Genomic DNA, 14,470 nt, shown 5'->3' on the forward strand with positions numbered 1-14,470 from the left:
CTCCACAGACCTGACTTGTAGCTTGGTCTGGTGGCATCATCTTCTTCTCCTTCCTCTATAGAGATGGAGGAGTTTAATGAGGAACTTTCCAGGTAAAGCAATAATATGCATAGAGATAAAGAGGTGACAAACCCTAGAAAAGTAATAATGGAGCTTCAGTGAATAATGCTAAAAAAACAAAAAACAAAAACGTTGCTTAGATGGCAGTCACAAGAAAGTCATGGGTTCAACTCTGCCCGGGTCATTCTGTGTGGAGTTACATGTTCTCATTTTATTGTTGTAATTATCCTAATGACATGAGTCATTTATTTATTTATGAGTAATAATTTGTTTTCTTTGTATTTTTTAGCTGAGCTGCCATGTCTTGTGGACCTGGTTTTTGTTGGTAACCCCCTGGAAGAGAAGCCGAAGGAAACTGGATGGAGGAGGTGACAAAGAAACTCCCCAACTTAAAGAAACTGGATGGTAAGAAGAAATTTTGGTAACACTTTATAATAACTACACCTTATTTAGCCTTAATAAAACATGAACAAAGACTTAATTAATAATGATTCATGCTTAGTAACTACTTAATTAGTACCTGAATTAGCACTTAACTTGCACTTAATTTGCCTGTGCTGGAAATAGTTACTCATAAGTATTTCTTACTTAATTACTCATGAACTAACCATTTGTGTGTGCATTTGTAAATGTATACTTAAGTTCAAATTTGAGCATTTATTAATGATTAGTAAGCCATGAGAGAATGATTTACTAGTAATGCATTATTATTTCTCTGGAATTTGACCAACCTTAACAAATGCTTAATAAACATAATCTGTCTTCACTTTAGAAAAGCTCTCAGAAAGACTTAACTAACAGATAACAGCTGCCTGAATGATCATTGCATTGCATTATTAGTAAATCATTCTCTCATAACTTACTAATCATTAATAAATGCTCAAATGTGAACTTAAAAATTACTTAAAGTGAGTAACATAATCTGAATACTTTGGATTACTTGATATTGTCATGTTTTTTTTTTTAAATGACATGAATGTAGCAACCACATCCTGAAAATTCTTGTTTGTTTTCTTCAAATTGGCTGTTGAGCCCAAGTCTCCATGAACAGGCAAGTGTCTGTTGTAGAGAAGCAAAGACAAAGATGTTTTATCTGCTAAACTACACAAAAAGGCCAGTCTTTCCTTAACCAGATTAAAAATATTATTGATAGAGAAATGCTTTCTATATGAGATCACTGCTGCCTTAAATTACTGCCACCCTACTGTTTAGACCTGGTTTAGACCTGGTTTAGACCTGGTTTAGTCCTGGTTTGGACCTGGTTTAGTCCTGGTTTAGACCTGGTTTAGACCTGGTTTAGTCCTGGTTTAGACCTGGTTTAGACCTGGTTTAGTCCTGGTTTAGTCCTGGTTTAGACCTGGTTTAGACCTGGTTTAGACCTGGTTTAGACCTGGTTTAGTCCTGGTTTAGACCTGGTTTTAGTCCTGGTTTTAGTTCTGGTTGAGTCCTGGTTTTAGCCCTGGTTTAGTCCTGTTTTAGTCCTGGTTTTAGACCTGGTTTAGACATGGTTTAGTCCTGGTTTTTGTCCTGGCTTTAGTTCTGGTTTAGTCTTGTTTTAGTCCTGGTTTTAGACCTGGTTTAGACATGGTTTAGTCCTTGTTTTAGTCCTGGTTTTAGTTCTGGTTCAGTCCTGGTTTTAGTCCTGGTTTTAGTCCTGGTTTTAATCCTGGTATTAGTCCTGGTTAAGTCCTGGTTTTAGACCTGGTTTAGTCCTGGTTTAGTCCTGGTTTAGACCTGGTTTAGTCCTGGTTTAGTCCTGGTTTTAGTCCTGGTTTAGTCCTGGTTTAGTCCTGGTTTAGACCTTGTTTAGTCCTGGTTTAGTCCTGGTTTAGTCCTGGTTTTAGTCCTGGTATTAGTCCTGGTTTAGCCCAAAATGTGAAAACAGGAAAATACTGCCGTGTAATCAACTTATTTCAACAAAGTAACTGTAATCCAATTACCACTCACTGAAATGGTAACTGTAACTGAATACAGTTACTCATAAATTGTACTCTGATTACGTAACGCCGGTACACATAATCCGGTACTCCCCAACACTGTCTGCAGATCATTTAGCCCAGTAGCACTGAAAGATGGGTCAAATGCAGAGAATCAATTTCCCTCACAAGAGATGAATAAAATAAACCTTAACCTTATCACCTTACCAACCCTCATATTATCAGTCTGTCTGTTTTGATGACATTTGAGTTTATTAAGTTCAGGCAAGAAAGTGAAACTAGGTCAGACTCAAATTCATGAATATTAATATCTCTGTATTAATCATGACGGTTTTTATCAACTGACTTTAAAATGCAGATCCATGCTGAAGTTTGACGGTAAAGAAACAAGATACAAGATATGTTCCTCCTGTCTCTCACCCACAACCTCCACACTGACACAGGAGACAGGCTAACCACTCTGCCACTGTTGTGATGCTGTAAAAAAAAAAAAAAAAGCATGTTTCAGTAAAAGATGAAGGAGAAAGCTTCAGGCGCCAATTAAACCTGACTGTTTCCATGGAGACACAGGTGGGGCAAAAATCACTTCATGAAATATTACTGAGAATTTATCATTACATACCATATATAGGCTCTATATATGAGTGTGTATGAAAAGAAAAAGAAATACTCCAGTACTTTATTTAAGACTTGGGATAAAAAACATAAATAAAATAACATGGTAGCAAGGTTGAATTTTACACTGAAAATATGAATTCTTTCAGCTTAGATTTAGTTAAAGGTGGACTATGTAACTTTTTGGTTTAGCTCTACCTTAAATACATTAAATTACAGGTGGTTTTATTGCCAGAAAATACCTATAAACAGGCATGAAAATAGAAAGCTTTAATACTATACAATAAAACATTCCAGACAAAGCAATAACGTTTCCATGGAGAAAAGAATGTTGTTGGACCCGCCACCAGAAAAGTTACACAATGCGCCTTTAATAAATTTGTTCCAAAACGCACATTTCACAAACAGAGATGGCAAAAAAGATTTGTACTTTTGTCTCTACACTCAACCCTTTAAGAATAAGTTGAAAGATTTAAGTTTAAGGTTGGCTCTAAAATTGAGGAAGTGAAAAATGAGGTGAAGAAAAATCCAAGCGACTTCTTTTTTATTTCTGTCATAAATAATTCATGCTGCTCCGTCTGTGTCTCTGTCCTCAGGTAAAACTCATGCAAAACGACCACTCGGGAGTTTCACCAATTTCACAAATCTGTTTCCCGCTCATCATTTTTTTGTATTTCTGGATTTTTATTCAAGTTTCATAAAAAAAAATATTCAAGAAGCAAAAGACAAAATACATCAAGGACCTGAAGAGTCAAAATGTTAAGACTGCAACCAAATAATGCTGAGCTCATAAGAAAAACATATTGGATTTATACAGTTCTGTTTAGACACCAAATGTGCTTTACTGTGCAATATTCCTTTACTCCACACTCGGTGGAGTAAGATATAACCATAGCTGCCCTGGGACAGAAGTGAGGCTGCCAGTCCGCAGCATCAGCCCTTCCCACCACCAACACACACGCTACATTCATGCTAGGGTGGATGAAGTGTCTGGTTTAAGGACATAACAACAGTTTGAACATGTCCTGTGTCCATGATACATCACCTGTGACATTACAGACATCACAGGATTCCATAGTGATTCTTGTGGGAGTGAACACAGCTCAGACTTCTTCAGTTTGAAGCAAACCTTTGTCGAAGACGCAGTTCAGAACAAGACAACATTTCAGCAGACACTTTACTCTCTCTATTCCACTGCACGCATGCAGCTTTAACATGACCGCTCAGAGTTACATACCCATCATCAAACGGCTGTACAGTCTGCCCAGTCTGCCACAAAACCTGGATCTGTCTGTGGACTTCTCAGAGTCCACCAGGGCACCGACCCCTGCCCCATCTTCACTATTCGAGCTTCAGTCGGGACCTTCAGCGAAGAAGCACGAGGACCCAAAAGGAAAGAGAGAAGAAAGTGATCAGGGCCTGTGTCACGGTGCTAAAGCAGCTGGAGATGCACGAGGGGAACCGTGGATATGCCGACAGCAGCCTCCCGCCCCACAGCCGTCCGGACTTTGGTTTGGGCAAAGACCATGCACTCACCTGTCCGAGCTGCTCATGACCCGCAAATTCCTGCTTGTCCAGTATCACCTGCTGGAGGCCACGGTGACTGATGCTCAGAGGGCCTTCTCCATGGAGGTGTCCCTGGACCATTATACTGCTGTGGGCAAAGTGGGCTTCAAGAAAGAGGCCAGGAGGAGAGTGACTGCAGCTCTGCTCTTTTTGATGAGATGCACAGTCCCAGAGGAGGAGCTGATCCCATCTGCTCCTTAGATCATGGCAGAACCTGCTCCTGAACCAAAGAACTCTCTGGAGACTCCAAACCAAAGAGCTTCGGTCCAACAGAGCAGAGCTCCGCCTGCTTACAACCCTCCAGATTTTCGTCTGGAGAAGGACCCCAGCACACATCTGTCTGAGCTGCAGATGATCAGCAGACAGAAGGCCCCTGAGTACCACCTGGTGAACAGCAGCTGGGTGTTCACTACGGAGGTGACTCTGGACCAGTACACCTCCTCTGGCTCTGGATGCTCAAAGAAGGAGGCCAAAAGGAATGCATCCACTGCACTGCTCCTCATAACGAGATTTATAGTCCCAGAAATTGACTTTCTCAAGGAGAAACCAGAGGAATCCACTCCAGATGAGCATTCAGAGGGACAGTCCCTTGAAAGAAGATCCAGTGAAGGCAGAAGGTTCAGAGACACAGCAAACTCCAGACCGGGACAACCAAAAGGAGAGACACAGTCCACAGACCATAGCTGAAAACAATGTTTCAGAGCAGACATCAGAGGAGAGTCATAGCTCTCATGGACCTGACAAAGACACTTCAGCTCAGACTGTAATGGAAGAATGAGACAAATATTTCGGAAACAGTTATTTCTGAATGATGTCTTTTCCTCGCATCTAAAAAAAGGAGGAGGACCAGAACCCAGAAAACCTTGGACTTCCAGAGAGCATTCAAAACCTGGAAGTTTCTCAGAGTCCAAGGGAGACGCCAAAGCCAGGAGACCCAGAACATGAGGAGCTCAAAAGTCCAATGGAGATACAAAAATCAGAAGACTGTAACAAAGAGGAACATCTAGAAATTAACGCGACAGCAGAAGATCTTAATTCAACTCAAGAATCCACTGAGGTTCCTGAGACTAGAGCTCCAGAGATGGTTTCTGAGGAGGACCGGGAAGAAGGCATTTTACTGGAAAGTCGAAGTCCAGACTCTGTTCCAGAACTGGTCCAGTTTGAGGTCCTGCAGATATCTGACCAAAGAGCTCCAGAGACAGATGGAACTTCTGGCGAGGAGCAAAATATGACATCAGAAGTTCCAGAAGAATGTCATGAACGATCTAAACATTAATCTAAATGCCTTCATGAACCAGCCCAGAACTGGACTGACACAATACTTTTCACAATGGGACAAGTCCAAAAAGAGGTTCTCTTAGACAGCACCCCGTATCCTTTAAGAGAACTCTGGTAAAGAAGGGTCAAAGGTTATCATCTGGAGACTTTTGGAGTTGAGATGTTTCAACTCCTCTGAAGCTCATCTGAAGTTCGAAGTTCTCCTGCCCTGAGCGGTGTTAGTCCAGCCTAATCCAGGTCCTTCAAATTAAAAATGACAAATGGAAGTTTAAGCATTTCCATTTCAAAAACTGACGAAACCTGCAGCTCCTACCACAGATCATTCAAACGAGGATTACACTGACTCACTTAAGGACACAATGCCTTTATTTAACTGCATTCAAAAAATAATAATTCTTAGTCAAATCATTGTTATTACGTTTTTCTTTCTCTCTCTATTAAAGCCCCCTGCATACATGGTTTTAAGGTACATTTTAAGCACTTGGACTCCTGAATTTAAATAGACGCCAGATAGATTAGTTGACACAGAACTAAGCTAATGCTTCAAAAAATCTAAAATACGTACTTAACCATCACAAGGACTGACAAAGACACGTAATACAGTATTTCTGCTTTAAATGCCAAACTGTGGAACATTCTAATCAAAAAAGTTACTTACCTTTATATGTGCATTGGGTAACTTTTCTGGTGGAGGGTCCTTCAAATGCTTTTCTTCACGAAGGTGTCATTGCTTTGTCTGGAATGTTTCACAGTATAGTATTAAACCTTTTTACCTTCATGGAGACTAAACCAGGGCAAGTTACAGGTCAGATCTGTCTGCATGCCTGTTTTTCTAGGTATTTTTGAGTAGTAAAATCACCTCTAATTGAATCAATGTAAGGTAGAGCTGTTTAATGTCATAGAGAACATTTTAGGCTCTGTATTCACATCAAAATATATTACATTAGCGTGGCACATACTTTGTCACCTCTACCTGTATTTTGTTGTGATTCGACCTAAGAAATAATATTTTTCTCCAAGTACAACTGGCTATACTTCATTTTCTATCCTACTGGCTCGGTATTAGAAAAAAATACTAGGGACATAGCCTATATTTTTTGTACCATTGCACCCTCTGCTGGCGAGTTTGGAACTGCACCACGTCACAAACGGGGTATCAAAATTTGAGTGAAAAAACATGAATTAACATAAATAACCGTGAGTATACAAAATATATAGTTAACAAAGTGTATGAATACTTTAGTACTGTGGTACATGTACAGGTTTTCAGTGTGTGAGTTTGTCGAACTATATCATTTTATCCACTTTTTGTCCTCCTTCGAATCATTTCTTATTTAGAACAACAGTAGAAATAATGTAGTCCACTTTTAAACCTGCTTTAAACCTAGAATAGTCCTGTACTGGTTTAGGACATAGACTTGTTGCCCAGTGAAATAAAAAAAAAAAAGTTAATTCTCTCATGACTATATTTTAAGTCTTTTCACTCAAATAATTTTCAGCAGAGTTTTTGTATTAATAATTTATTTTTTTACACATACTGTAAACAGACAAAGTGGTCTTTTGTGCATCATAGCGGCTGTGTTTCATCTTCATGCTTATTTTTTCATATTTAGTTAAAAATAAAAATAATTAATGAGCTAAGTAAATCAGGGTCATGAATGAAGCTGTTTTAGCCTCTGCACGACAGCAGCTGCCAGCCTCTTATACGCCTCGGCCTGAAACACAAAATGGTGTCATTATTTTAAAACATGTGAGATTTTGTCAACAGAATCTAGGGCTGCAAGATTAACAGCAATCTAGACTTGAAATCACAATTTGAATGGATGCAATGAGGAAATCACAAAGGCTGCATTTTTTAAGTACGATTATTTCCTCCACAGACAACAAACTCTCCTTCTTATTCTGCATAAATCATCTAACCCTGTAGTTTAGATCTGTATAAACATATTCTGAAATGTAAGTCTTGTATTAGTTTGTCAGTTCAGATTTCAGTGTTTTGTCAATTACTCAGGACGTGTTTAAAATGTGAACTTGTGCAACCCTAACAATATCTGATCAATGGTGAGAAAGTACAGATTTATTGATTTTATTTGTTAATATGAGAATGAATCCAAACCTCAGGACTGTCCGGAGCAGACACCACCACAGGTTTTCCACTATCTGAAGTCTCTCTGATGCTCAGATGGAGAGGGACATCACCTGAATGTAAAAATAAAAGATTAACTTGGGTATTTGTCCGATTTGATTTTAAATACAAGATAGAATATAGTAATAATGATAGGCTCCACAAGTGGGTCATTGTTGATTCACTTCACACTAGGTTGTGTTAAGATACTCCTGTAGCCACAGCTGCCCTGGGGCAGACCATCGGCCCCTCAGACAACTGTCAATCACTCACTCCCACATCACTTTCATGCTATGCAAGATGGATTGCCAAAGAACACAACAACAGACAAGCGGGAATTGATCATCCAGTCTTTGGGTATGAGTGGTCTAACCATTGATCCTAGTTCCAATCATGAGCGTGCAAGTGTGGACTGAATGAATAATGACTGTGCACTCTGAGAGGCTTGTCTGGATAATAAAGACCAATACAAATGTTAGAGGCTGTATAATTACCAAGGAAATGCACGCCCATAGACAGAGCGAGGTTCTTGGCTCCGTCTGAACCGAAGATGTGAGTTTGATGGAGACAGTTTGGACACTGGAACACACTCATGTTCTGCACCAAACCAATCACCTGCAGGGGGAGCCAAGGAGGTGTTAAAGCCTTAAAGACTTACTATAAGTGGCAAGCACAAAAGAACTAAATCATGTTTCCCAGGTCAGACATCAGTACATGAAGTCTCACCGGAACATGGACTTTGTTAAACATTTCTGCTCCTCGTCGAGCATCCAACAGTGCGATGTCCTGAGGAGTGGACACAATCACTGCTCCTGAAAAGTAAAAAATATATGCAACATGATCAAATCCAACAAAAATGATCACTTTTACTGTATTTTATTCCCACGGAAAAACTAACCAGCCACAGGCACATTCTGAGAGATGGACAGCTGCACGTCCCCTGTTCCTGGAGGCATGTCCACCACCAGGAAATCCAGCTCCCCCCAGTCCACCTGAACAATGGAACACAAGATTTATTTATAATTAGAACTTCACTTTCAATAGTTTTTACAAGACCAGACAACACAGAGACTTTAAAACCAATTGACAGTACAGTATAGAATAGTTAAATGTGTTGTGGGTACAAAACAGTTTTTGACACACAAACCACACTTGCAAGCTTGGGTCTTATGAGGCAGTTACAACATTTTTTTTTTTTAATCTAAAGGCTGAATGAGGAGAAATGTTATACAGAAAAGGTTTCTTGTGTGCCCAAAAAACATAAAATAATGGTTATAAAAGTGAAATTCTGCTCTTAGAGCTTAGAGCTGTGGTACCCATTATCAAATCCTATAAGGAGGAATTATGTATTTAAAACGTGTCCCTATCTCTCACAAACCCTTAATTCTCATGCATTATTCCCAGATTTAAAGCTTTGATTTTACCTGTAGATGGCAGATTGTGAAACCTTTTCCCCTCCCCTCACCTGGCCCCTCCCCCCTCTCTGGTCTTCTGTCTATCAGAGAGTAGTAGATAGCATCTAGTGGTGATATGTGAGAATGCAAAATGGCTGGGTTGGCTGATCTAATTACAGATGAGTTTCAAAATTTGTACCTGTCTGAGCAGCTTCTCAATGGCTGACATCACCATGAGACCTCTCCACACGATTGGAGCCATTTCATCCACCAGGAAACCCATGGACATACTACAACAGGAGAGAGTCTTATATAAACCAATAATACATTCAATATCTGTATTTTATATCTGAAAGCATGAGCAGAGTGTATTTGAGCATGAATTCATAAAAAATCTCTATAGGTACTTTTATTACAACTTAGTATTACAAAGACGTTTTTATATGACCCGTGCAATTTTCAATATCCGAGTAGAGGTGGGCATTATATCAAATACCCTCAATGTAGCTTTGAAGATATAACATTTTTTAAGAGTATAACATTCATAATAATTAAATCTTTCAAAATGTTACAAAAGAGTTGATTAAATATAAAATGGAACTTGTTTTACGATCTCTTTAAAAATGTGAAAAATTGTTTTTAAGTGTCTAAACTCACCAGGGAATGCCATAGTTCATGAGAGGGATCATCAGATTGTCTGGAAAACAGGATTCACTTGTGTTTTAATCTTCTGATGTATAATCTGTTCAGATGAATTAACTATGAAGCACTTACTGTCTGTGAGGTCTGGGCTCCCCTTCAGATTCATCAGTTTGGGAATTGAGGGGCCGTAAACATCAGCATCCAACAAGCCAACGGATTTAGACTGAAAGATGAAGAGGAAGTGGTTTTGTTGCTCATTAATGAAAATATACAACAGAAAAATGTCAAGATGTGTTATGACAATCCAATGTCCTGATGAACAAAATCTAAAACTTTTAATCCAGTACTTACTTTTTCTGGAAGTTGTGTGGGTGTAATTGCCCTAATTGTGAATCAAATCATAAAAATATTACTTTTAACTTTTGTGACATTAATTACCACAACAAAACTTAGAATATTAATAAAATTTGCTCAAAATCAATCTATTTATTTACTTATTAAGTTATTCAGTTATTTACTATTACTAATACTCATGGACTAGTGAACTTTTGTGTCCAAAAAGTTAATACAGTGCTGCCATTTTAACAAATATTATGTATAAATGTATGTGCCGACTGAAACATGGGGATTTTATTGTACTAATATTGGTTACAGTGCCATCTGCTACACTTCTCAGCTGTGGAAACACTGGCATAGTCGTCTCTTTGTATTTTTATATTGCCTGTCTGTTATTCTTTGATAAAGATATCTATCCATCTGTTACACTCACCGAATCATTTGCAGAAAGTCCCAGTGCCAGATTAACTATAGAAACAAAAAAAATCAAACATTATAAAAAATATTGTACATATGAATAAATAAAACATATCATTTTAGTAACAATAACAGTGTTAACCTGCTGTGGTGGACTTGCCCACTCCTCCCTTCCCTGAAGCCACAAGGATGATCTGTTTGACCCCAGAGATGGGCTTCTGTTTGGGGAGACCTCGAGCCATCTGCTGCCTCTGCCGCTCCTGCAGAGTCTTACTGTCCACAGAACGCTTTAATACAAAAAACAGGAGGGTAAGGGAAGTCTAGGAAGGACAGGCCATGGTGCTATAGGTAGAAGACAAATGAGACACAAATTTCACAAGATAAGATAAGATAAAGCCCACAAGAACAAAACAACTTATAATAAATAAAGCAATAATATAATAATAATATTGTAAATCATCCTGAATAGCTGATAGAGTACAGTCCACTGACTCATAGGTTTGTGGGCTGATCTCTGCACCCTCTAGTGCGGCATGCATTTGTGTCTTTGAGCAAGACTATGTGAAGAACTCCTTAATGTACAGCTCTTTTAATTCCCAATGAAGGCAAATACATAGTTTTTTTTTTTTTTTAATCTAAGCTAATGGCTGACTCGATTCCTATTTTATCTTTAGTCACTACTAGCCTCTTAAGGCTAATGGATTTTTTGCATACTTAGCTTTATATTTTGTCAGAGTAAGTAAGTATTAAGATGAGTAACAGTAAGTATTAAGATGACCACATATAACCAAACAGTACAACTATATGGTCAACATAATCATGTTCATCTCACATTGTTTACATTATTTGCAAGCGCTTTTATTCTGACAACTTCCGTTTTCTCTGTGGCTAACGCTAATGGCTAACTCTGCTCTGAATCTACCGTAAAACCGTGATTTTATCCACATTTAAGCCGTTTTCCCACCTGCCATCGTATCGATTGAACACAGCACCCAGGGACGTGTTGGATTTCAGGTCCAGCTCGTACAACCGAAACTTTATTCACCGATAATTTCAGAAAATGTGACAATCTGCTGTAAGTGAAATGCGCCATGTTTAATCAGGCTCACGGGGATGTCCAATGCGCATGCGTAAGATTTGAGGTTCACGAACAAGCTATAAATATTATATTATATATTAATAATAATGCTTATTATTATTTTACTTATTATTTTTATAGCCCTCAGATAAACTAAACAAAAATATATTATATAAACTATAAATTGTTCAAATAGAATGCAAATGAGTACAACAAATGTACGTGGAGTTCTGTTACACGCAAAACAAAACTATATTACAAAAAATCAAAACAAACCTCACTCAAATAGCATAAATAAATAATAGCAATAATTGGTGACGTAGGGTTTGTTTGGACGTAACGCGGAAGTAAATACGCACTCTTTCTCTTTTTCTCACATGCACCTGAGACAGCGGTCAGATCCTGGTTAAAATCGGACAGAGCTGGAGGTAAAAGTGGAATCATGTCGGAGAAAGAAGCTCCGGTGGCTCGCACGGTGCTGCAGCAGTGTCTCCGGGCGTCGCTGATGGTCAAACCCGCCGAAGAGGGCTCTGAGGCGGAGTACGTGCAGGTCAGAACCGCTCAGGATCCAAGAATGGATGGATCAGGGATGTATTCACATTTGGCACTGGCTCTTCTTTATCATGTAATCAGTGAATAGCGGTCACAAGCCAGATTTAATAGATTTATTACGTTGCCTGTGGCTATTTTGTGTTTAAGTGTTTTGATTATTATGAATTAGGTTTTAGTCCAAACATTAGAAGGAAAAAATGTTTAGATATATGCAATCCTATAATTCAGAGTGATGGTTGAGAATAGATGCATTAAGCATGTCCATATTGTTACGATCATACCAAATCCACTAAAAAACTTCTCACTGTATTGCCATATTATGTAAATTCTTCATATGATTCATATGAAAATTAACAATACACTTTTTGAATTGAATTGAAATGTTCATGTTAAAGAGATTGAGATTAAACTATTATGACATCTCTCCCTCAGATTGACAAAGGAATGGTGATCTACATTTGTTTCTTCAAAGGAGCCACTGATGAAATCCTGCCAAAGATGGGTCAGTAAAAATAATACTATCACTCTGAATCACTCTCTCAGTGTCTAATTTAAAGCAAAGTTATTTGAAAAAATTTTACCAATAGTCTGGATTGACAGTCTAAACAGAGTTTAATAAAATATATAAAATCACACTTATTTATTTCTCCTCTCTCTCAGTGTCGACTCTCCTGAACATACGCCTTAGTGAGTCATCATCGGGGAAGATGGTGTCCATTTTGGATCTTCCTGGGAATTTACTGATCGTCCCCCAGGCGACTTTAGGGGGAAGAGCCAAAGGAAAAGCCATGCAATATCACAACAACATCAACAAAGAGGACGGACTACGACTGTATGAGGCGTTTGTGGCACTGTGCGAAACACAATTTGCCTCAAAAGAAAATGTTCTAGTAAAACATGGGACTTATGGAAACAGACAGGTCCTTAAACTGGACACGAACGGGCCTTACACGCACATCATGGAATTTTGAGTGGAGAGGAGTCTATTTTTAAAAAAAAAATTTACCAGGAAAGTCCCATTGAGATCACTAATCCGTTTTTCAAGTGAGTCCTGGAGAAGAAAGCAGCACAGTACCAGCAGACACGTAGACAATCACAAGAATATGTTGGTTAAAAAAGGGACAATATTTTGCTATTTTCTGATTGGTATAATGTTGTTTCCTCATCACAAGCATACCTGTAGTTGTGTTTTGTGTTATTCACACACTTAACACACAAATTCTGCATTCTCAATTAGCAAAAACTCTGTTCATGCCAACATGTGACCTCATTAAGTGGTAATACAGGAAGTGCACCACTGTGCTTTTAAACCCCATACACCTTCACTAGAATAATTTAGATTATTTCAACCCTGGAATTTCCCATCTCTTCTGAAATGAAGGTAAAAGGAGCTGTTAACTTGAAAACTGCTTCATGACATCACAAGGTAGAACAGAGCATTTTGAGGTTTAGAGATGTAGACAGACTAATAATAAAGGGTTACTCAAACGTGTGTGAATGAAACAAAACAACGCTGGGTATGTTTTTGAAGAGGTAACAACATTCTAACATAGTTTCTTTTACTTGACCAGTTTCTGTATGAATGTACTGTACAAAAAATAGCACTAAATCTTGAGATTGTCTAAAAGAAATGAATGACATGCTTATATCTAATAATAAAATACATGTTTGGTGATTTTTGTAAAATGTTGTGGTTATCTGTCTTTATGGAAATAGTTTTGCATGACACACAGAACTACACCAGAATGGAATCAGAACTAAACCAGGTCCTAACCAGGTCTAAACTAGGATTAAAACCAGTTTTACACCACAGCTTTATAAAGCTGTTATCATTTTTTGGATTGTAATCTTTTAAAATTGAGGACTAAATGTTCACTTGCATCTAATGTCTTCTGCACTAAAGAGCCATTATGAAAAGACAATCTGTCATAATGTACAATCCATAATATTATTTTAATTATCATATCTACTTTGTTTATGGTAGACTCATTTCATGCACAAAGTGGGTCTAAGGTCTATTATTATAATTTTTTTAAAGCTATGCTTACTAATAAAGAAACTACAATATATGAGGTTACGTTAACATCTTTCAGTCAATTTGTCTAAATGATAACAACAATTAATAACTAAAATTACAATGTAAACAACAACTATTTTGGTGCATTTTTCTCCTCTCCTCCGTGTCTGTAGATGGCATCAGTCCCAGTTCAGTCAAAGGAACTGTGCAGACGGAGCTCAGCGTGTTGGGGTTACGTTAGCTTCTGCAACCTGCACCAAACACGACTCTAGTAAAATTAACCCAGATGACAACAGGGCAGGTTCCTGTTTACATATATTTTAGCGCAATTAAAGCACGACAACTGAATTTAACGGCTTAATTCATTTTTATTATCTTTTATTCTTCATTATCATTAGGTTAAATCTTCAAGAAAAAATTACGAAACAGAAAATAAAGTATTTTAATGTATTT

General features: G+C 38.1%; 2 protein-coding genes across 3 annotated transcripts; one reads left to right on the plus strand and one right to left on the minus strand.

The window, feature by feature from the left end:
- Nucleotides 1–6,960: 6,960 nt before the first annotated feature.
- On the minus strand, nt 6,961–11,483 carry nubpl (nucleotide binding protein-like). 2 transcript variants are annotated; one of them, XM_020916974.2, is made up of 11 exons: nt 11,335–11,483; nt 10,513–10,657; nt 10,387–10,421; nt 9,750–9,840; nt 9,633–9,672; nt 9,175–9,265; nt 8,480–8,573; nt 8,308–8,393; nt 8,076–8,196; nt 7,573–7,655; nt 6,961–7,171 (listed from the first exon to the last, which is right to left on the minus strand). In XM_020916974.2, exons 1-11 carry the CDS (start codon nt 11,461–11,463, stop codon nt 7,109–7,111), a joined length of 978 nt encoding a protein of 325 aa, XP_020772633.1. In that variant the 5' UTR covers nt 11,464–11,483; the 3' UTR covers nt 6,961–7,108. The 2 variants fall into 2 exon arrangements, with proteins under 2 accessions (XP_020772633.1, XP_055013397.1); XM_055157422.1 differs by having other exon boundaries at nt 9,750–9,999.
- A 309-nt stretch (nt 11,484–11,792) lies between these two features.
- dtd2 (D-aminoacyl-tRNA deacylase 2) lies at nt 11,793–13,686 on the plus strand. Its single transcript, XM_020916978.2, has 3 exons — nt 11,793–11,998; nt 12,433–12,502; nt 12,661–13,686. Exons 1-3 carry the CDS (start codon nt 11,891–11,893, stop codon nt 12,969–12,971), a joined length of 489 nt encoding a protein of 162 aa, XP_020772637.1. The 5' UTR covers nt 11,793–11,890; the 3' UTR covers nt 12,972–13,686.
- Nucleotides 13,687–14,470: the final 784 nt, after the last annotated feature.

The sequence above is a fragment of the Boleophthalmus pectinirostris genome, unplaced genomic scaffold (genome assembly GCF_026225935.1).
Source record: "Boleophthalmus pectinirostris isolate CB_2022bp ecotype Guang Dong unplaced genomic scaffold, ASM2622593v1 HiC_scaffold_10, whole genome shotgun sequence".
NCBI classification, from domain to species: Eukaryota; Metazoa; Chordata; class Actinopteri; order Gobiiformes; family Gobiidae; genus Boleophthalmus; species Boleophthalmus pectinirostris.